This window comes from Pseudophryne corroboree, chromosome 11 (genome assembly GCF_028390025.1).
Source record: "Pseudophryne corroboree isolate aPseCor3 chromosome 11, aPseCor3.hap2, whole genome shotgun sequence".
Lineage (NCBI taxonomy): Eukaryota > Metazoa > Chordata > Amphibia > Anura > Myobatrachidae > Pseudophryne > Pseudophryne corroboree.
In genome coordinates this window covers 189,463,966-189,487,821 of record NC_086454.1, presented here as the reverse complement: position 1 = coordinate 189,487,821, position 23,856 = coordinate 189,463,966, and the positions used below count along the sequence as shown (strand labels likewise).

At 46.9% G+C, this 23,856-nt stretch overlaps 1 protein-coding gene across 5 annotated transcripts in view; it reads right to left on the bottom strand.

Annotated features, from left to right (window-relative positions):
- PC (pyruvate carboxylase) overlaps window positions 1-23,856 on the bottom strand; it is a 1,082,342-nt gene that overhangs the window by 682,999 nt on the left and 375,487 nt on the right. For all 5 annotated transcript variants that reach the window (XM_063945165.1, XM_063945163.1, XM_063945164.1 and 2 more), the window contains one exon: window positions 8,248-8,365. In XM_063945165.1, coding sequence (XP_063801235.1) covers window positions 8,248-8,365 — 118 coding nt within the window. The remainder of the gene's footprint in view (window positions 1-8,247; window positions 8,366-23,856) is intronic.

Genomic DNA, 23,856 nt, shown 5'->3' with positions numbered 1-23,856 from the left:
TCCCATCTAAAATTCGACTTTTTCAAGTCGAATTTAGATGGGACGCAGGAGGAGGAGAAGGGGGGCGAGCCGCGGGGGGACAGCCGGCGGGCATACAGGGAGATCAGCGCTACGGAGAAGCGCTGCAGCAGGATGTCACTCAGCCGCCCGACCTCACTGCATTTTCCACTCGGCTCCAGCAGCGTGCTGGAGCCGGGTGGAAGCTGCCGTGAGGTTGTGCGGCTGAGTGACATCCAGCTGCAGCGCTACTGTAGCGCTGATCTCCCTCTATGCCCGCCGGCTGTCCCCCCGTCTCCATTCAGCTCCCACCCCTTGCCTCCTCTGGGTCCGCATCTCAGTCCGACATCATTTTGATGTCGGACTGAGATGGTCGAAAAGGGGGCCAAAACCTGTCAGATTTGGCCCTGTTTTTGACATCAACACGTGAATTGGGAGCTATTCCACCGATCCACGTGCTTTTTGACAAGTCGAATTTATCGACTTGTCGAAAAATTTAGCAAAATATTGAATAGGTCGAATCAGGATTTGACCTTAGAAAGTCGAAAACTGCCGTTTTTTCGACAGACGGCAGTTTTCGACTTCAATTGAATATACCCCTTAGTGTCCTGACTCTCCTCTCAGGCAAAACCCAGTGTTATTCCTGTTGAGGAAAAACAAATATACTGTAACACATGGAACTGATTACCCAAAATGACTGTACTAACCATGCAATATATTTATTGTGCTCTCTAGGTTTTTTTTGTGTGTGGTTTTCTACTTGCTGTAATTTTAAATCCTTTCTACTATGTGCTTTGTTTTTTTTATGTCTGTAAAGAGTCCTGCTGGAGAAAAGTGCTATATAAATAGAACTTTTATATTAGGTAGAGCTGCACAATTGTGGAAACGACTTATGACATCATACATACTACCTTACATTCATAACTCATTCAATTATAAAAAAAATTAAAACAGCTCTGCCCCTAAGACCTTACAATAACCCCCCCTCCCCCCCAAAAAAACAACAACTTGCAGATACTTCGTTACACTTCTATTCTGCTAAAATGTTTTACCACCAATAATCCAGCACCCTTGCTTCCAGCACTGTGCCAGATTATCCCGACAGCTAAACCTCCCCCCACTCACCACCTAATCCTAAACCTCCCGTAGCATGACTCCTTCCACAGCCTAAAAGGGCCAAACCCCACCCCTTGCAGCACCTAAACCTCCCGCAGCATGACTCCCCTTCACCCCCTACCTGATGTGCCCGGATAAAAAAATAAAAATAAAAAAAATAAAAAGAGGTGCTAGTAAAGTTTCTACCCAATTGGTAAAATCTGGGATATCTTCATTTTCCCAGTCAAAACTAATAGCTATTTTATAGAGTCATTGTTTATCTTCTCTCCTTTGCATGATGTCAAAGCACAATGTAACATGATGGGGCTATGAAAGAAAATGCTAGCAAATAAATAATGGCTTCTGACATAAGTATCGAAACATCATTTGTACTATTAACTGTATAGGCTGCTTCTGGTTTGGCAATATGGCAATTTAATAGTTAATTTAAGGCAATAAGTAATCTACTCTGGAGCCATACAGAAAGGCACACATTAAAAATGTTGGTGTCTGGCTTAAATATTTTGCTCCCAATGCATAGCACACTAACTTCTCTTTCTAACGTGATTTGACTAGAGACCACTTTTTATTATTACCACCTCCTGTTTAACAGTGTCTCCAGGGGACAGAGCAGCTTGTAGCCAATCAGGTTATCGCATGAATTCATAAGTAGCTATGTCAGATGGATACATCATGCGGGGGGAGAACCGAGGCAGGAAGGAAGCCATGGACTGAGAATAGAGAGAAAGAGCAAAGCTTCCCAATGGAACACTAGTAGTATGGATGAGGGGTTCTGGTCAGATGCATCTGTGCAAGAAGCAAAGTGAATACATCCAAATTGTTTCTGTTAAGGGAAAATAACACCACACGCTTATATGTGAGGGGTCCTCCAGTCTGGGCCAGGCATAGCCTACATTACACTCACCAGCTCATTATGAAACGCCAACTCCTAGCATAAACCTGCTAGAAAAGAATCTTGGGAACCGTGGGCTAATATTAGGCTGCATATGGCTTACTATGGCATTAGTACATTTAGTGTGTAAGCTGAATGTCTTCAAACTGGTATTGTCTAGAGATAAATTCAGAGACTGAAAGCACAGATGGAACTATATAAAATCATTAACAATATACAGAAACATCTGTGGATTACATGCTGATGCAAAACTGGTTTGCAAACAAAATGATACAATAATATTCTGTGTTTATCGCCAAAATGAATTGTTATTGCAGTAAGTCATTAAATCCCATTTGTGCTTTTCCAATTCCAATATGCTGGGTACTATTAATTATCTGATCTTCCATAACACTAGCTTTGTCTCATGTCACTTATATGGTAGTACACCATACGCAGTAGTGGCTACATGAACCTGCATGCACTAGTCTCCATCATGACCTTGCTTTTTATTATTCTATTTTAAATACTTTCCTTTAATATACAAAACTTTACATCCAGAAAACAGGCAGTAAGCTTGGTATTTAATGCACACAAAGAAGAAATGTATAGAATTAGTGGTCAATTTTTAAAATTGGGACATTTCCAAGGACATGAATTCCCCAAAGACCTCCTTTTTTTCTTCTTTTAAGTCACAGGAGCGTGCCTGGAATTTCGGGAGAGTTGGCAACACCACATCTGTCCAAAGTCTGTTTCTATATTACATTTCTCTGAAGTGTAAAGCTGACTCCACGGGTGTACTTCGTACTATATATAGGTATGTACATGTTACAGATAATCAATGAAAATGCAGGTCAGAATTTTTTCCCAGCTACGCTCAAGCAAGTTTCAAATGAAATACATTTTAGAAGAGTAAATATACAGTATTAATTGTAGATGACTCCAGTTTCATTTATTAACATTAATGTTTGTTTAAAATCTGTACATACAGTATACATAGCAGACATCCTAGACTTACCTAATGTAGCGTCAGGAATTCCAGAAAAATCTACTAATTAAAACATGAACACTTAAAATGATTTGCTCCACCTGCTCTGTTTTTCTGAACAATTTTTTTATACATGAGCAAACCCAGTAATTGCTCAGTCTGTACAAAGAGACTGGGTAGAGAGCTTGGGCAATTGGATTACTCACACGAAACAATATATTCCAAATACAGAGATGACATTATTGGTGTGCTAGCATAAAAGGAAATATTTCATTTACCCATTTTATAGGTACAGTTTGAAACCATATATTTCCACAGTTAGCACCATTATACTTATTATACTTGGTCAGCTAATAGAATCATTTCTACTTATCGCATGACAGTAGAACAGTACAGTGGCCTATCTGCTGTTATTGCAAGACGAGCACTACATACAGGTCCATGGGTCAAATGAAACCTGTGCTAGCACCATTGATGTATGGTCCCAGCCTGCAATCACTGGCATTGTCCATCACACCAGTTTTCATCATTAGGCATGTGTCCCATAATCTCCTAGCCATTTATCCTACATAACCTATGGAGACACATGAACCCAATCACATGATCCCCCAAGTCACTGATAGGCTGGGACGCCATGCCTCGAATCCATTGCGTGCAACTCCCAGCTCTATGCTCTGCTTTTTCAAAGTATGGCAAGGGGAAGGAGAGTGAGGCATGGGTATGAGAATAGATAACATAATAATGTATCGCAATTTATTTAAAAGTATTCCTAAAATATATCTTATTTGAAGCATCTTATACTGTAAGCCAGGCTTAAACATTCTGCAGAAAACTGTCCAACTTGCTCTAGAGCAGAGGTTCTCAAACTCGGTCCTCAGGACCCCACACAGTGCATGTTTTGCAGGTAACCCAGCAGGTGCACAGGTGTATTAATTACTCACCGACACATTTTTAAAGGGCCACATGTATGTAGATCTGTAACTCCAAGATGGCTGCATCACCTTTTGCATGCTCCTGATCATCTCCATAAAACAGCTGAAATTCACCACAACTGACCTATAAATCATAGTAAATATCCAAGGACTTACCTTTAACTTGTTCTACTCTACGCGGACATCTGATCAAAACCAACGGATTGCATTCCTGCGCTGAGATACACACTAGATTGAAACCTCTGCAACTCTCCACTGAGAAGTCTTTAGTTTGGAATCTACTGTGCTCTGCATTGGACATCCCAGACAAGGTACTGTGGACTACAACCTATATTTGGCTCCATCCAGCCCCTCACTTAGACATCATTCACCTTTGTTCTCTGAGCAAAAAATAACTGACTTCTTGCATTAATCAACTAATATACAGCATATTCAGGCTCTGAATCACTGTAGGGCCACTGCTCACTTCAATTTGCAAGAGCCATTCCAAAGAACACATGTTATCACTACCCCCACAAGAAATCTACTTCAAATGCCTCTCACACTGAGATCTTTCACACCTACACAACATGAATTGGATTCTAACACCTCTCCACAAGGCTGCTTTTGACTAAATCAGCAACAGAAAAAGCAGTTCTTTTATTTACAGTATCACTTGTTTCAAATATACCCATTGTATTAAGGAGCAGCAATAGGTTACAGCAACAACGATTATAGCGATTACAATCTAAGATGGCGACGCAGATGGCTGCCTCGGAGCTACGCAGCTCAGCCAAAATACCTGTTTCCCCTTGTTTACCCCTGCCCTTGTCTACCCCACCGGTGACCAAATACAGCAGGGAAGCTCTCCTAAGTTGGAGCGCCCCCGAGGTGCTTACCACACGTTCGGGCCCGTCGGCGGGCGGATCAGCAGCCCTTGCAGCCCTCATTGCCCTGTGTGGCAAGGATGCAGACGTTGTGGACACCGAAGTGGATGACCGAGTGGCCGCGCCCCCCCGCAGCCCGGGTGGCGACTGGCGGATGGATCACCGGCCCCGGAAAGAGAATGACGGAGGCCCTCATGTCGGCCCTAGTAGAAGGACCTGGGCTCAGAGGAGAGGCTGTCGCGCAGGCGCCCTAGTGATATGGCGGGGGACAGGGCACCGGTCTGCACTTCCAGAGATCCTGCTTTCAAATGTGCGCTCACTGGCAAACAAGTTCGACGAATTGTCCCTCCTTCTGGACAGCGCGGCGTCAGGAATTACAGGGTCATCCGTCCTCTGCTTTACGGAGACGTGGCTGGACGACCATATTGCGGACAACCCGATGTCTCTGCCAGGCTTCAGTCTCTTCAGGGCCGATCGCTCCAAGGTTCTCTCAGGAAAAACGAAGGGTGGTGGCATCTGCTTTACATCAACGATGGATGGTGCACCAATGTCACTATCATAGGCAAATCATGTAGCCCTCACCTGGAGATGCCGAGTATCAACTGCAACCCCTTCTATTCCCCCCGGGAATTTGCCTCAATTGTCCTTGTGGGAGTGTACATCCCCCCCCCCTCGCCTGCGCGAACGAAGCCCTGCACTACCTGGCCGCATGCATATCAGAACAAAAACACCCAGACTCTCTGCTTATAGTACTGGGCGACTTCAACAGAACTAACCTGAGCAAGGAGCTACCTAAGTACAAACAACACGTCACGTGTCCCACTAGAGAAGGGCGCACCCTTGATCACTGCTACACTACCCTCAAGTCTGCCTTCCGGTCTATCACGCGTGCTGCACTCGGCCTGACTACTGCCTCGTCCACCTACTCCCTACCTATAAAAAGAAGCTGAGAGCGGTTAAGCCTGTCGTTAAGACTGTTAAGAAATGGACCAATGAGGCCAAGATGAAGCTCCAGGCCTGCTTTGACTGCACGGAATGGGGGGGGTCTTCGAAGCCTCGGCAACCGACCTGAATGACCTGACAGACACTGTCACATCCTACATCAGCTACTGTGAGGACATGTGTGTACCCACCAAGACTTACCGCATTTACAACAACAACAAGCCCTGGTTCAATGCTCAGCTCAGGCAACTTCGTCGAGCCAAAGAGGAGGCCTATTGCAGCGGTGACAGAGCACTAAACAACCGTACTAGGAACTCTCTGACTAAAGGAATCAGGCTAGCAAAAAAGCGGTTCTCAGACAAGCTGACAAACGATCTCTCCACCAATGACCCCGTATCTGTATGGAAAGGAATGCAATCCAAAACCAACTATAGGAAAACATCGAAGTCCACCACCATGCACCAAGACCTAGCAGACGAACTGAACCACTTTTATTGCAGGTTCGCAAAAGAAGTCGCCTGCAACCCAAACAATCACCTCTACGATGCCCCGAACACCGACGGCCAACCCCAGGCACTGCAAGTCGCCCAAGAAGAGGTGGAGGCATTGTTCAAAAAGGCCAAACCCAGGAAAGCTCCAGGTCCTGACGGAGTGTCACCATCTGCCCTAAGAGCATGTGCGGGTCAGCTCGCCCCCATATTCACCAATATCTTCAACAAATCGCTGGAGCTACAGAAAGTCCCTTCCTGCCTCAAAAGGTCTACTATCGTCTCGGTCCCCAAGAAACCCACTATCACGAACCTGAATGACTACAGGCCGATAGCACTGACATCTGTGGTCATGAAAACGTTTGAGCGTCTGGTTTTGAATCACCTGAAAACTGTGACTGGCTCCCAACTGGACCCCCTGCAGTTCGCCTATCGCTCGAATCAGTGTGTCGAGGATGCAGTCAACCTGGGCCTGCACTACATTCTACAGCACCTAGACATTCCCGTGAGGGTCCTGTTTGTCGATCTCAGCTCGGCCTTCAATACAATCGTCCACAGCATCCTCCACCCCAAATTACTTCGCCTAGGGGTCCCATAAGCTACCTGTTCCTGGATAGTAGACTTCCTGACAGATAGGACACAGGTGGTGAAAGCGGGGGAATTCACCTCTCAAGCGCAGTCCATTAGTACAGGGGCCCCTCAGGGCTGTGTCCTCTCACCCCTGCTTTTCTCCCTGTACACAAATGACTGTACCTCAGAGGTGCAATCAGTAAGGATCATCAAATTCGCCGATGACACCACCGTCATCGGCCTCATCAAGGACGGGGACGAATCGGCCTATAGACTAGAAGTAGACCGGCTGGCCCAGTGGTGCATCCACAACAACCTTGAGCTCAACCCCCTCAAAACTGTCGAGATGATAGTGGACTTCAGGAAGAAGTCATCTAGTGCACCTCCGCTAACTATTGCTGACAGTGTGGTATCGCTAGTGGACTCCTTCAAGTTTCTAGGTACCACAATCTCCCGGCACCTTAAATGGGGTCCAACGTTGACGCCACTGTTGGGAAAGCGCAGCAGAGGTTGTTCTTCCTCAGGCAACTAAGGAAGTTCAACATCTCACAGAAGCTTCTGCTCCTCTTCTACTCCGCGATTGTGGAGTCGGTACTGTGCTCCTCGATACTCGTATGGTACAGCTCCGCCAGCGCGAGTGACAGATGCAGGCTCCAAAAGGTGGTCAGAACCGCAGAGAAGATCATCGGGGCTGACCTTCCCTCAGTCCAGGACCTGTACCTGTCCAGAGCTAAAAAGCGGGCAATGAAGATAGTAAAAGACCAGTTACACCCTGGCCACAGCATGTTTAACTTGCTTCCTTCAGGCAGGCGTTACAGGGCTGTCCCCACCAGGTCCACCAGAAGACTCAAAAGTTTCTTTCCCCAAGTGGTCCGCTTGTTGAACTCCTGAACATTGACTGACTAGACGTACATGTAACTAACTTGTGTCCCTACGGTATACCTATCTGTGTGACTTTACTTGCCCCACCCCGCTTATCTGTTACCTACTTGGCTGTTGTATAGCAAACCGAAGACAAATTCCTAGTATACGCAAGTATACCTGGCCAATAAAGCGGATTCTGATGTGGAGCTCATTATTTCAATTGTGATTCTGAGGAGACCTGCAAAACATGCACTGTGTGGGGTCCCGAGGACCGAGTTTGAGAACCTGTGCTCTAGACGTTTAATTTACATTATAAACACTGCATAACATAAAACAATGCAAAGCTATTACTAAAGAGTAATACAATTAATTTATATTAAATTAGGTTAGGATTAACCTAGTCCCCAAACTTTAGTAAAATCCAAAGTCTTCAGACTTAAACTTTTGAAGGAGCTATTGTCCATACACACTGTAGTATTTGATGCAACAGACTGGTAAATACATGGGATCGATATGGGCTATAATGATGCATCCCTTTCACTACGACTGTAGAGAAATATAAAACTGTTAACCACAAACACTAAAAGAAAGGCATTCTCTTCACTGCACTCACCAAGTATCTGGACTTCTATGTGACGGGGTTTTTCAATGAACTTCTCTACAAACAAGGAACCATTTCCAAAAGCAGAGAGGGCCTCAGAATAGGCTCGGGTGTAGTTCTCCTCCAGCTCCTGCAGGAATACAAGCACAGACGTTACAAATTGCATACAAATATCAAAGCATGATACACCGTTTATGAAGAGCAAGAGAGCCGGTCTTGTAAACAAAGTCAAGAAACTTCATTTCAAAATACATTCTATGAGGGGGAATTCAATAACCTGCAGTAATTTACTGCGGGGTAACTGAAGCAGTGGGTTGACTCAATTAGCCCCAAAGGCAGCCTACAGGATGCAGTTACCAAAATGTTTTTGTTTGATTTTTTTTTTTTTAAGAAATCAACCTGAAAAAAAAAAAAAACTATTTGCGAGGGCGTGCAACAGTGTTAACCTATACTGTAGGTCTGGTAACTTATCACGGATTCTGTGCGTTTACACCCATTAACACAGTAATTTACTGGGTGATAAAAATGGTCTCTAACTGAATAGCCCTGAGCGGTAAAGCTCAAGTCAACCACCCTTTTTCAACTGCTGTAATGTACTGCATCTAAATGAGTTCCCCCCTAAATGATGACAAAATATACCACATCAAAAAGTATCATACTATGTAGAGACAGTAAGGAACAGTGGGATAGAGTAGATTAAATAAAAAGCAAGAGGGGTGGGAAAGGGGGTCTTCAATAAAAAACTACTAGATACAGGTTGAGTATCCCTTATCCAAAATGCTTGGGACCAGAAGTATTTTGGATATCGGATTTTTCCGTATTTTGGAATAATTGCATACCATGAGTTATCATGACGATGGGACCCAAGTCTAAGCACAGAATGTATTTACGTTTCATATACACCTTATACACACAGCCTGAAGGTCATTTTAGCCAATATTTTTAATAACTTTGAGCATTAAACAAAGTGTGTGTACATTCACACAATTCGTTTAGGTTTCATATATACCTTATACACACAACATGAAGGTCATTTAACACAATATTTTTAATAACTGTGTATTAAACAAAGTTTGTGTACATTGAGTCATCAGAAAACCAAGGTTAAATAATTCCGTGTTTCGGAATATTTGGATATGGGATACTCAACCTGTAATATCAAGTACATCTAAATGGTACACACAGCAAATTCCTTAGGAACTGAATTGGTTCTTGTAGCAAGGTTCCCAGGTATGGTTGAACTTGCCTACTTTTAACAGTATGTTTTTTTTTTCCTTATACCAGTAATAAATATTTTTTAAAGACTATATCCAGCATACCAGTTCATTTTGGACACTATTAAGTAGCTTCTTGCTCTATCCTTCCATCATTCCATATAGCGCTCATGCCCTGCCAGTTTTCAAAATGATATGCGCCCTGCCCTATTTGCGAGTACTGGTTTGCACCCTCCTGCAGGTGCATTTCCCCGAAGCAAGCCGACAGTCACACACACAAAGCAGGGAACAGGCGGTTGGGTGGCCATCCTCAATTTAGCCACCAAGAGGCGGGACGCACACCAGTGATCATTCAGTTAAGAGCCTGCTCCATGTCACTGGTGCCCGCCAACCCTCACAAGCAGCCAGCCTGCCCTGTACTCTGGAAGAGACAGCAGGGCAGGGCTCAACAGGTCTCTCTCCTCCTTGTCCCTGCAGAAGCAGTTGAGGGTCTGCACAAATTTTGAAAGATCAAGCAAGGAAATTTCTAAATTGTGAATCTATTGCTTGGTGCCTACAGTGGATGACAAATTGCTTGGAGACATCTTGCTTACTGACCACCAGTCACAGGAGATGTTCCCCCATACTGATGCTGCTTGGTGATTCCAGGAATAGCGGCTCAATGAAAAGAGGAAGATTTCAACCACCTGGCTGGAGACAAATGCGGTCATATATGCAAGTCGCTTACTCTCTGGGGATGCAGCGTAACAAACCAGAGCACACAACGAAGCGTCATGGCATTCATGCATCTGTGTCAATGATCTTACACAGGTCCAAGTCACTAAGGTGATTTCGCCAAAGGTTCTATTCCCACACTATGGGTGGACACCAACAAATGGGAATAGCCCGTTTGTCTGCATTCCGGCATTGTAAGCAGTCGGGAATCTGGCACTCCACAGATGTAGTGAAACTTTGGTGCCCTCACAAAAATAATGATAGATAAAAGCAGAGGTGCGGCACTCACAACCTTTTGTCAATAAAAGGACACGCAAGAATCGTGACTTTTCAACGTTTCAAACTGTAATAGTTTGTCATCAGGAAAGTATTGGTGCCTGATTTGAGTCCGTTTTGTACATTCATACCCATTGTAGATATGCCACTGGATCAAAGTCTAAACGTTTCATATATATCTTGTTCACAGAGCCAAAAGGCTAGGTTATGCAGAATTTGTAATAATCTTGTGCATAAAACAGTTTGTGTACACAGACCCTTCAGAAAGCAAAGGTGTCATTACCTCAGTCATGCATTTAAAAAAAAAAAAGGAGATTTATGGTAGATTTACCATAGTTTAACCTTTCTGTGAAATACACTGGATTCCACAGGGAATAACATCGGGGTGTAGAGTTGGATCTTGATCCGAGGCACCAACAGGCTAAAGCTTTGATTGTTCTCAGGATGCAATGCACCGCCTCCTCTATAACCCCACCTCCAGGCACTGGAGCTCAGTTTCGTTAACCAGCCTAATGCAGTAGCAGGTAAAAAGACGGTAGATGTTAGTCACATAGAACCAGATTCTCACGACAGGAGAAGGGACTAGCGGCTAATACCATACAAACCCAAAGTAACTAAGGCACTCATTCCGAGTTGTTTGCTCGCTAGCTACTTTTAGCAGCATTGCAAACAATAGGCCGCCGCCCTCTGGGAGTGTATCTTAGCTTAACAGAATAGCGAACAAAAGATTAGCAGAATTGCTACTAAATAATTCCCTGCAGTTTCTGAGTAGCTCCAGACCTACTCCTAGACTGCGATCACCTCAGTCCGTTCAGTTCCTGGTTTGACGTCACAAACACGCCCTGCGTTTGTCCAGCCACTCCTGCGTTTCTTAGCACACTTCCTGAAAAACGGCCAGTTTCCGCCCAGAAACACCCACTTCCTGTCAATCACACTACGATCACTCGAGCGATGAAAAAACGTCGCTCAAGCTTGTGTAAATCTACAAAGTTTTGTGTGAAAGTAGTTAGCGCATGCGCGCTGTGTACCTTGGGCCTTTTTGCCATTTAACGTTGCACTGCGAAAATCGTCAGCGAGCGAACAACTCGGAATGACCCCCTAAGTGCGTAAGAGTGGGCGCCCTGTGGAATCCAGTGTACCACGCAGAAAGATTTAAATATGTTAAGTCTACCATAAATCTTTCTGCAGCGGTGTACACTGCTATTCCACAGGGAATAACACCGGGGATGTCCTAAAGCAGTTCCTCATGGGAGGGGACGCACTGTAGCGGGTACAAGAACCCGGCGTCCAAAGGAAGCATCCTGGGAGGCGGAAGTATCAAAGGCATAGAACCTGATGAAAGTGTTCACCGAGGACCACATAGCCGCCTTGCACAATTGTTCAGTGGACATGCCACAGCAGGCCACCCAAGAAAGTCTAACAGACCGAGTTGAATGGGATTTGATAGCAGCAGGAGCTGGGAGTCCAGCCTGCGCATAGGCTTGTGCAATCACCATTCTAATCCATCTGGCCAAGGTCTGCTTATTCGCAGGCTAGCCACATTTGTGAAAACCAAAAACTACAAAAAGGGTATCTGACCTCCTGAGCGAGGCAGTCCTCACTACGTAAATACGGAGAGCCTGTACCATGTCCAAAGACCGCTCTTTGGAGGACAAACCAGAAGAGATAAAGACCGGAACCACAATCTCTTGGTTAAGTTGAAAAGATGATACCACCTTAGGGAGATAACCAGGGCGAGTTCGAAGAACTGCCCGGTCACGGTAAAGAATCAGAAAGGGTGAACGACAGGACAAAACGACTAAGTCAGACACCCTCCTAGCAGAGGCAATAGCCAATAAACACACGACCTTAAGTTTGAGACATTTAAGATCCAAAGACTCAAGAGGATCGAATGGAGACTCTTGCAGGGCATTTAAGACAACAGACAGATCCCATGGAGCCACAGGAGAGACATAGGGAGGCTGAATCCTTAAAACACCCTGAGTGAAAGTGTGAACGTCAGGAATAGATGTAATTTTCCTCTGAAACCATACCGACAAGGCAGATATATGAACCTTGAGGGAGGCAAGACGAAGGCCTAAGTCCAGGCCCTGTTGCAGAAAAGCCAAAAGTCTGGAAGTTTATAAAGTATATGCATCATAATTCTTACCAGCACACCAGGTGAAGTAACAATTCCAGACCTTATGATAAATCCGTGCAGAAGCCGGTTTACGGACTATCAACATAGTTTGAATAACCGCCTCAGAGAATCCATTAGCCCTCAGGAGTGTAGATTCAAGAGCTACGCCGTCAAAGCAAGTCTGGCCAGGTCTGGGTAGACACAAGGGCCCTGAACGAGGAGGTCTGGGCGTTAAGGAAGTAGGAGAGGATGCTCTATCGAGAGACCTTGCAGACCTTGCAGATCTGAGAACCAATGCCCTGAGAACCAATGCCACGTTGGAGCGACTAGAAGTATTCCTCTTTCTTGCTTGAACTTCCGCAGTACCCTGGGCAGGAGTGACACTGGAGGGAACACATATGGCAGCCGAAAATTCCATGGAATTGCAAGTGCGTCCACGAACGCTGCTTTAGGATCCCTTGTCCTTGATCCGAAAACCGGTACCTTGCGATTGTGTCGAGACACCATCAGGTCTACATCTGGTAGGCCCAACTTATCCACTAGGAGTTGAAAGACTTCCGGATGAATGCTCCACTCTCCGGCGTGAACGTCCTGATGACTGAGGAAATCCGCTTTCCAGTTGAGGACTCCGGGAATGAACACTGCTGATATTGCTGGCAGATGGCGTTCCGCCCAAAGGAAGATTTTTGATACTTCCAGCATTGCCATGCGGCTTCAAGTGCCGCCTTGATGATTTATGTACGCCACTGTGGTGGCGCTACCTGACTGTACTTAAACAGGCCTGTTCTGTACTAGAGGCAGGGCCGGTGTCAACGCGTTGAACACTGCCCGCAATTCCAGAATGTTTATCGGGAGAAGAGATTCCTTCCTGGACCACCGACCCTGGAGAGAGTGTTGCTTCAACACCGCGCCCCAACCCCGCAGATTGGCATCAGTTGTCACTAGGACCCAGTTGGAGATCCAGAAGGGACGGCCCCTGCTCAACTGTTGGTCCTGCAGCCACCAGCTCAGTGACAGATGAACCTCCAGAGTCAAGGAGATCATGCGAGACCTGATCCGATGAGGCAGGCCATCCCACTTGGAAAGGATTAACCTCTGCAGAGGTCGGGAATGAAATTGAGCGTACTCTACCATGTCGAAAGCTGACACCATAAGGCCTAGTACTTGCATCGCTGAGTGTAGCGACACTCTTAGGCAAGAGAGGAAATATCTGATCCTGTCTTGAAGTTTCAAAACTTTCGCTGGAGACAAAAACAATCGTTTGTTGAGTGTGCCCAGTAGTGCCGCCAGGTGCAACATGCTCCGAGGCGGGACCAGCGACGACTTTTTCCAGTTGATGAGCCACCCGTGGGCTTGTAGGAATTGGACAGTCAGTTCCAAATGACGGAGGAGAACATCTTGGGAGTTCGCCAGGATCAGCAAGTCGTCCAGATACGGCAAGATCCTGAGTCCCCGACAGCGGAGAAGATCAGTCATCACGGCCATGACCTTGGTTAAGATCCAAGGGGACATAGCCAATCCAAAAGGCAGTGCCTGGAATTGATAATGTAGGGTACCAATAGTAAACCGCAGATATTGCTGATGCGACATGGCAATAGGTATGTGCAGGTAAGCATCCTGTATGTCCAGGGATACCATATAGTCTTCGGGTTCCATGGCCAGCACTATAGAGCGCAGAGTTTCCATACGGAATTTGGATACTCTCAAAAACCTGTTCAAGGATTTGAGGTTGAGTATAGGCCGGAAGAACCCATTTGGCTTCGGAACTAGAAACAGGGTCGAATAGTATCCTCTGCCTCTCTGAGACAGAGGCAACGGCACTACCACCTCCTGTATCCAGGAGGGATTGTACAACCAAGTGTAGAGTTTTTGTTTTTAACGGATCCACAGGGATAACCATTGCGCAAAACAAGCAAGGGAGAAGTCTCTTGAAAGAGATCGCGAACCCGTGAGAGACAACTTCTTGCACCCAGGCGTCCAAAGTGGTCATTAACCAGGCCTGGGCGAACTGTAGAAGTCTGCCTCCCACCCTGGGGTCCCCCAGGGGGAGGCCCGCCCCATCATACAGCAGGCTTGTCTTGCTTAGAAGCAGGCTGATGAGCCACCCAGGATTGTTTAGATTTATGCTTAGTGGTAGTGGAAGCATGAGCCTGTCGTGGATATGCCTGACCCTTTGCTTTTCCTGGAGGTCGAAAGAAATGGAAGGTGATACTCTTAGCCTTAGTAACAGAAGGATTAGTATTTGGGACACGCGCAATCTTGGCAATAGCCAAGTCAGTTACAATCTTGTTCAGATCCTCCCCAAATAGGATGTCTCCCTTAAAAGGGAGTCCAGGTCCACCGTCCACGACCTCAACTACAGAGTACGGTGAGCCAGGATGGACATAGTCAATGCCTTGGCCACTAACACACCTACCTCAGAGGATGCCTCCTGAATGTAATAGGCGGCGGTGGTAATGTGAGAGACATGTACTGTCTTGGAATGTTCGTTATATCCTGAGGCAGCTCTTACTCTAATGCCTGAACCCATGCTTCAATTCCTTTTGCAGCCAAAGAGTCTGCTATAGTGGGTCTATGTACAGCACCTGTAAGGGAGTTAATAGACTTCAGGCATCCCTCCACATGCTTATCTGTCGGATCCTTCAATGAGGCGACAGTGGTGACAGGCAGAGTAGATGACACCACAAGACGGGCGACATGAGAGTCCACTGGCGGTGGAGTTTCCCACTTTGTACTCAACTCCACAGGGATAGGATAACGAGCTAGCATCTTTTTAGATGGAAAATGTATTTCCTGGCGACGACCATGATCCTGATGTATGTCAATTAAGTGGTCAGAATGTGGTAAGACTACCTTACCAACCTTCTGACATTTGAACTTATCAGGTTTCTTAGACGCAGTAGTAGGCTCAATTTCCTCATCTATTTGAAGAATTAACTTAACAGCCTCTATCAGGTCAGGAACATCAACCTGGGTTGTAGATTCCTAATCAGAAGCAACTGTATCAGTGTCTGATGGATCAGTATATTCCCAATCCTCATCAGAAGAATTAACCAAATTTTCTGCTGCGAGGTACACTGGGCTCCACAGGGAATGACATTGGGGTGTAGATTAGGATCTTGATCCGAGGCACCAACAGGCTCAAAGCTTTGACTGTTCCCAGAATGCCTAGCGCCGCCTCCTCTATAGCCCCGCTTCCATGCACAGAAGCTCAGTTTTGTAGTTGGAGCCATGCAGTAAGCAGGCACTTAACAGGGGGGCTGTTCCAGCAGCCCTAAAGGAAGCTTTTAAAGAAAATTTAAGACTTTAAGGGATGCAGCAGAGACACTAGCAGTGTTAGATGTCAGTGAGACATCTCCTGTTGCAGCTCCATCACCTCCCCCAGCGGCGCTGTACACTCCCGTGCCCTGGTTGCCTGGTATCTACAGCGGAGGCTCCGGTTTTCTTCAGATGTTAATCACACACACGGCCGCTGTTCTCCCGGATCGCATGGCGGCACTACAGGGAGGAGGAAAGGGGTCCCTGCAACGGGACCCGCTGTAAATCGTGATCCCGCGTGGCTGGTGGGAGGCAGGCCACGCGCACTGGCGTGGACACTGTAGCAGTACAGGGACCCCACTAGACCACCAGGGCATGGGCACAGGTCGGTTTTCTCTCACAAAACAGTTTTCTTAAGCCCCCAGTGGTGAAGTCCAGCAGGGGGATAAGGCTTTGACATGTAGCCCCTCCCCCAGGGCGCCATTTAGAGTAAATGATCCCTACCTGGAGATGCATATCTCTCTCTCCCTCACTCCCTGTCAGTGTTTGGTCGCCATTACACAGAGCAACACTGTTCCTGGTACTGTTTGGGCAAATCCTCCTCTGTAAAGCCGCCTGCCTGTCAGCGCTGTGCATTTTACAGGACACTTAAGTATTCTACATGTCTGCTGACAGTGTTAGTTAAGAAAAAGTACATTTAGTCAGGGTTATTTAGTACAAGTACCCTGTGATATACATCCAGTTTTTACTGTGCATTGTTATATCTAATTCAGTGTATAGCTATACATAGTACTACTCTGTATTGCTTGTCCAGGGCAGTTTTATTGCATGTCATAATTTCTGCATTGTACAAACTGGGTCTCTGTGTGCGCATATAGCTGCTGTGTGCCCTCCATTTCGTGTTTCTCACGCAGATTGCGATCCCTATATTCTATAACCTGAGGGGGCTAAGTGTGTCAGGTTTACAGTAATACAGGCAGTTCACAGGATATACTCTGTGTGTATTTTTCTCTGTGATTTTTAGTCATGATATTCTGTACCTCTTGAATCCCCTGTTTGTGCTGATACACTGCACAGGGGATTCTTGTCAGGTATTGTGCTGCTGATATTGGCCCTCATTCCGAGTTGATCGCTCGCAAGGCGAATTTAGCAGAGTTGCTCACGCTAAGCCTACGCCTACTGGGAGTGTATCTTAGCTTCTTAAAATTGCGACCGATGTATTCGCAATATTGCGATTACAAACTACTTAGCAGTTTCAGAGTAGCTTCAGACTTACTCGGCATCTGCGTTCAGTTCAGTGCTTGTCGTTCCTGGTTTGACGTCATAAACACACCCAGCGTTCGCCCAGACACTCCCCCGTTTCTCCGGCCACTCCTGCGTTTTTTCCGGAAACTGTAGCGTTTTTATCCACACGCCCCGAAAACGCTGTGTTTCCGCCCAGTAACACCCATTTCCTGTCAATCACACTACGTTCGCCAGAGCGAAGAAAAAGCCGTGAGTAAAAATACTATCTTCATTGTAAAATTACTTGGCGCAGCCGCAGTGCGAATATTGCGCATGCGTACTAAGCGGAATTTCACTGCGATGCGAGGAAAATTACCGAGCGAACGACTCGGAATGAGGGCCATTGTACTGTGTTGCCTTGCATTGGGCTTTTGATTATGTCAGCTACAAAGGGCAACGGAGCTGGGGCTGATCCCACATTGCGTGGTGTTGACGCTGCCGACACATTTGAGGATAACATAGCAGCTGAAGGTTCAAGTTCTGGGGGTTCCTTGCCCCCCAGTGGGACTGTAGCAACGGGGGTGCAAAACAACCCTCCTTGGGCTACCTTCTCCACGCTTTTGAATACGCTGGTAACTAGACTAACGCCCCCTATGGGACCTCTTGTGCCGGTACAACCGCTTATGGTCCCCGCGGTTAATCCGCCATGGGCAGATCAACTGTCCAGTTACAGCAATTGAACCAATCACTTACTACTCATAAGTCTAACCCTCGCCCGCCTAAGACCAAGGGGTCCTCTAAGCGGGCAATTACTTCCACCCATATCCCAGACACCTCATCTGATGAGGATGGCGATTATACGGACCCCACAGATTATGATCCCGATGCCTCTGATGGGGAGGTTGTTTCGCAGGTGGCTGTTCCTGACTTCTTAGAGGCGATCAGGCTCATTCTTCAGGTTGATGATGAACAGGAACCTGTCACTGCCCCTAAGAAACCATACAGGTTTAAACGTCAGAAGGTGGTTAAACAAGTTTTACCTCATTCTGACCATTTAGTTGACATACGTCAGGAGTCCTGGGAAAATCTAGGAAAGAAGTTTACGCCTCACAAGATGCTGGCTCGCTACCCCGTCGCTGCAGAGCTTAGTAAAAATCGGGAAAGGCCACTGCCAGTAGATTTGCAAGTGGCTCTGCCTGTAACTACCGTCACGTCCTTGAGAGAGCCGACGGACAAGCGTGTGGAGGGTTGTTTGAAGGCAATCTACATCCTAAATGGTGCGGTGCATAGGCCCACCATTGCAGCAACATAGGCTGCAGAAGCTGTGGATGCGTGGGCTCAGGAGCTGGAAGCGGAGTTGCCTTCCAATGCTTCTGATCATGCCAGACAATGCCTGTCGTATATTGTTACAGCGTCTCATTACATTAAATAGGTGGCTTCTGATGCCGGTATTCTGGCAGCCAAGGCTTCTACTATGTCCATTTTGGCTCGCTGAATTCTCTGGTTACGGTCCTGGTCTGTGAACATGGACTCTAAGAAAACTCTGCAGGTACTCCCCTTTAAAGGGGACATTCTTTTCGGAGAAAACCTTGACAAGATGGTGGCTGACTTAGCGTCTGCTAAAACAGCACGTCTTCCTAGGACTGCTCCTTCGGTGCCGAAGGCTAAAAGTACGTCCTTTCGCTCCTTTCGTCCTTCAGGGAAAGCAAAAGGTCAGGCGTACCCAAAAAAGGTTCGCACTTCCAAACCCAATAAGCCCAAACCCAAAAGGGCCTGGGCTGCCCGGCAGCCTGCTTTCAAGACTGACAAGCCTGCCGCATGACGGGGCGGGCCTCCCTCTGGGCGATCCGAGGGTGGGGGGCAGACTTCTAGGTTTACCCAGGAATGGTTGAAGACCACTTCCAATGCCTGGGTACGGGAAGTAGTCACTCGAGGTTACGCCGTATCCTTCAAGAATCGCCCCCCTCATCGATTTTGCCTGACAGACATCCCTTTGGATCAGGTGAAGGCAAAGACTTTATTTCGGTGGTACAGTCCCTCCTGGACACAGGAGTGGTAGTACAGGTGCCTCTGACTCAGCGAGGCAAGGGGTTCTATTCACTGCTGTTCCTAGTCCCAAAACCAAATGGGTCTTCCCGGCCCATTCTCAATCTCAAGTCCCTGAACAAGTTTGTGAAGGTCTCCAAGTTTCATATGGAAACTCTTCGCTCTATTGTTCTAGCCTTGGATCCTGGGGACTATATAGTCTCACTGGACATACAGGATGCTTACCTGCAAATTCCCATTGCAGTGTCGCATCAGCAGTACCTGAGGTTTGTGGTTGGCAACCTCCATTACCAGTTTCGGGCGTCACCTTTTGGTTTGACCATGGCTCCGCGAGTCTTCACCAAAGTGATGGCGGAAATGGCGGCTGTACTCCGCCGTCAAGGGGTCAGGATCCTACCGTACTTGGAAAGAAGAAAAAAGATTGGCTGCGCTTATAATGTTGTAAAAATATTGTGTTCATTGGAGAGCTGACAGACACAATAATATATATATATATATATATATATAGGAATTTTTATTAAAATCTTAATACACCAATGGGAATGTAAACACAATGTGTAGCAAAGTGATACATTTAAATATACTCTGAAAGGACTGCAGTTGTCAATAAACAAATACCAGTATCCACAAAGTGAGTTAGTTATTGGTAATGTTAAAATAAAGTAACATCCATGTAGCATTCATATGGCTGCTCACTAAAATTATATCATTCACATAAAATGTTAAACTGCAGGCTATCTATAAGTGCAGAGGCAACATGCACTTAAGATTAATAAAAGTCCCGGCAACAGATGGTTTAATTCAAGGAAATTGTATATAGTTACCTCTCCTGGGCTATTAACACCGAGCGTTCCTGGTGCAGTCCACTATAGCCCTCTCTCTGAATTGATAAAAGATGGTAATTAGGGCAAATTGCTCTAATAAAGGTTATTCCCGTGTGGCAAGAGGTATCTTTGTATCAAGAAACTTTTTCCTGAAATCTCCAAGGGGCTGGTAGAAATCCTTTTAGTGTGCCCACTCACATGCGGAGAAAGGTATGCCGTCCGCTGCCGTCAATTATGCTGCTCTCATGGGTAGCTAGAGGCGCCATGCATAGGCACTGACCAGGGCTGCCGGGTGTAGCAGGACAAGTCCTCTGGCTGAGGCTGGAGTCTGCTGAGGCGGTGACGGCCGCAAGCAGCGGTGCGGAGGCGCTGAGTAAGAGCGCTGGTCGGAGCAGTCTCTGGTGGATTGGTGACGGTCACAAACTGCAGAGAGGAGGCGCTGAATGAAAGCGCTGGCCGGAGCAGTCTCTGGTAAATTGGAGCAGTGCCAATATGAACAAGTCCACGAACAGAGTTTAGTGGGAGGAGCTTGGTAGTACTTGGACGACTTGTTGATCCTGGCAAATTCCCCAGAGATTCTCCTACATCATCTAGATTTGACTATTCGGTTCCTGCAAGCCCACGGGTGGCTCATCAACTGGAAGAAATCCTCCCCGGTCCCGGCTCAGAGCATGGTGCACCTGGGAGCGTTGTTGGAAAATCACAACCAGCGGTTGTTCTCGTCTCAGAAAAAAAGTCCTGAAGCTTCAGGACAGGATTTGATGCTTCCCATCTCGTCCGCAAGTGTCGATACATTCGCCAAAGCAAATGCTAGGTCTCATGTGTCAGCTTTCGACATGGTGGAGTACACTCAATTCCATTCCCGCCCTCTCCAGAGGCCGATTATTGCCAAATGGGATGGCCTGCCTAACCGGATCAGGTCTCATATGAACTCATCTCCGGAGGTCCGCCTGTCACTGAGCTGGTGGCTTCAGGACCAACGATTGAGCAGGGGTCGTCCTTTCTGGATCTCCAACTGGGTCCTTCTAACGACAGACGACAGTCTGAGGGGTTGGGGCGCGGTGTTGGAACAACACTCCCTTCAGGGTCGGTGGACCAAGGAGGAGTCTCTCCTCCTGATAAACATTCTGGAATTGAGGGCAGTGTTCAACTCATTGAACTTGGCCCAGCATCTAATACAGAACAGACCTGTTCAAGTACAGTCTGACAACGCCACCACGGTGGCGTACATAAATCATCAAGGCGGCACTCGAAGTCGCATGGCAATGAGGGAAGTATCACGGATTCTTCAGTGGGCGGAATGCCATCTACCAGCCATATCGGCAGTGTTCATTCCGGGGGTCCTAAACTGGGAAGCGGACTCTCTCAGTCATCAGGACGTACACGCCGGAGAGTGGAGCCTCCATCCAGAAGTTTTTCAACTCCTTGTAGACAAGTGGGGCCTTCCAGATATGGACCTGAAGGCATCTCGACACAATCACAAGGTGCCGGTCTTCGGAGCAAGGACAAGGGATCCTCAAGCAGCATTCATGGACGCACTGACAATTCCGTGAAACTTTCGGCTGCCATGTGTGTTCCCTCCGGTGTCACTCCTGCCCAGAGTAAAAAGGAAGTTCAAACAAGAAGGAGGAATCCTACTTCTGATCGTTCCGGCGTGGCCCAGACGGCATTGGATCTCAGACCTTCAGGGTCTCTCGATAGAGCGTCCCCTTCTACTTCCGCATCGCCCAGATCTCCTCGTTCAGGGCCCTTGTGTATATCAGGATTTAGTCCGATTGGCATTGACGGCGTGGCTCTTGAAGCTTCCGTCTTAAGGGCCAAAGGATTTTCTGAGGCGGTCATTCAAACCATGTTGAAGGCCCGGAAACCGGCTTCTGCCCGGATTTATCATAGGGTCTGGAATTCTTACTTTGCTTGGTGCGCATCTAACAATCATGACGCTTACAAGTTTAGTACAGCCAAACTTTTTGCCTTCTACAACAAGGCCTGAATTTGGGCCTTCGTCTGGCCTCCATCAAGGTTTATATTTCTGCCTTGTCGGTTTGGTTTCAGAGAAAAATTGCGACATTACCTGATGTGCATACATTCACTCAGGGTGTGTTGTGGATTCAACCTCCTTATGTCCCGCCTGTGGCCCCTTGGGACGACTTGGTGGTTCTGGAGGCTTTGCAAGGGTCTCCGTTTGAGCCTCTTGAATCTGTTTACCTTAAGTGGCTTATTCTTAAGGTAGTGTTTCTGCTGGCTATTGATTCCGCTAGACGGATGTTGGATTTGGGTGCCTTGTCTTGTAGGTCTCTCTATCTGATTTTTCACCGTGATCGGGCGGTTCTTAGAACATGCCCTGGATATATGCCTAAGGTGGTATCTTCTTTACACCTTAATCAGGAGATCGTGGTTCCAGCCTTGGCCTCTCCTGATTTGTCTGCCAAAGAAAAAAAGTCTTTGAATGTGGTACAGGCTCTCCGTATCTACGTGAAGAGAACGGTTTCCATCAGGAAGTCAGATTCTCTCTTTGTTCTGTTTGGTTTTCACAAACATGGCTGGCCTGCTCACAAGCAGACACTGGCCAGATGGAATAGAATGGTGATTGCACATGCTTATGTACAGGCTGGCCTTCCATCTCCTGCTACTATAAAGGCCCATTCTACTCGGTCGGTTGGACCTTCTTGGGCGGCCCGCCGTGGTGCGACCCTTGAACAATTGTGCAAGGCGGCTACGTGGTCCTCAGTGAACACGTTCATAAGGTTCTATACCTTCGATACATCCGCCTCCCAGGATGCTTCCTTTGGACGCCGGGTTCTTGTGCCCGCTACAGTGCGTCCCCTGCCATAATGAACGGCTTTAGGACATTCCCAATGTCATTCCATGTGGAGCCCAGTGTACCCCGCAGCAGAAAACGAGATTTATGGTAAGAACTTACCAGTGTTAAATCTTTCTGCGAGGTACACTGGGCTCCACAGGGCGCCCACCCTGACGCACTTAGCTTCTTTGGGTTGGTATGGCATTAGCCGCTGACACCCTCTCCTGTTGTCGTCTTTTGCCTGCTACTGCATTGGACTGGTTAACAAAAACTGAGCTCCTGTGCACGGAGGCGGAGCTACAGAGGAGGCAGTGCTAGGCATTCTGGGAACAGTCAAAGCTTTGAGCCTGTTGGTGCCTCGGATCAAGATCCTACTCTACACCCCAATGTCATTCCCTGTGGAGCCCAGTGTACCTCGCAGAAAGAGATTTAACAAAGGTAAGTTCTTACCATAAATCTCGTTATTAGTGGATTGTGAGAAAAAATGGCCCTCTTAGATTACCCCTTGGCCGCAGAGGGGCGTGGTGTAGACTTTTGTCTAACCAAGGATTGATTTAATTGTTGTAACTGGGTAGACAACAGAGTGTCCACCCTGGTCGGATTTACCACAGGGACAATATGTGGCTGCAATGGCCCAGGAGGTCCCACAGGGGCCGCAAGACGTGTAACAAGTGTATTCAGCATACTTGAGAACGTTGCCCAAGGTGGGTCTTGATTGGCCACAGGTACTGCAGGTAGACTGGGTGTATTGCAGGATGCAGAAGCGTCCGCGGATTTCCCGCCCTGTGTAGCAGACATTATAGGGAGTGTAGCCATAGGGCGTAAAGGTACAATATAGCCAGACAAACACAACAGCTGCAAAAAAAACCTGTGTTATACGACAGTAAACAGGACACAAAACAGAGGATTTAAGCGATGAGGGGACTGAAACACACAGTAAAAATACCAAATTGTATAGTCTGTGCAACACTATATATATCTAGATATATCTCTATCTATATCTATATATAGATATAGGACCCTAACGCACCTAGCCCCCCTCAGGGTACAGAATATAGCGATAGCAATTTGTGATACAGGAGAATAGAATCCCACACAACAGCTACAGGCACACTCAGTCACATGTACAATGCAGAAAATATTACA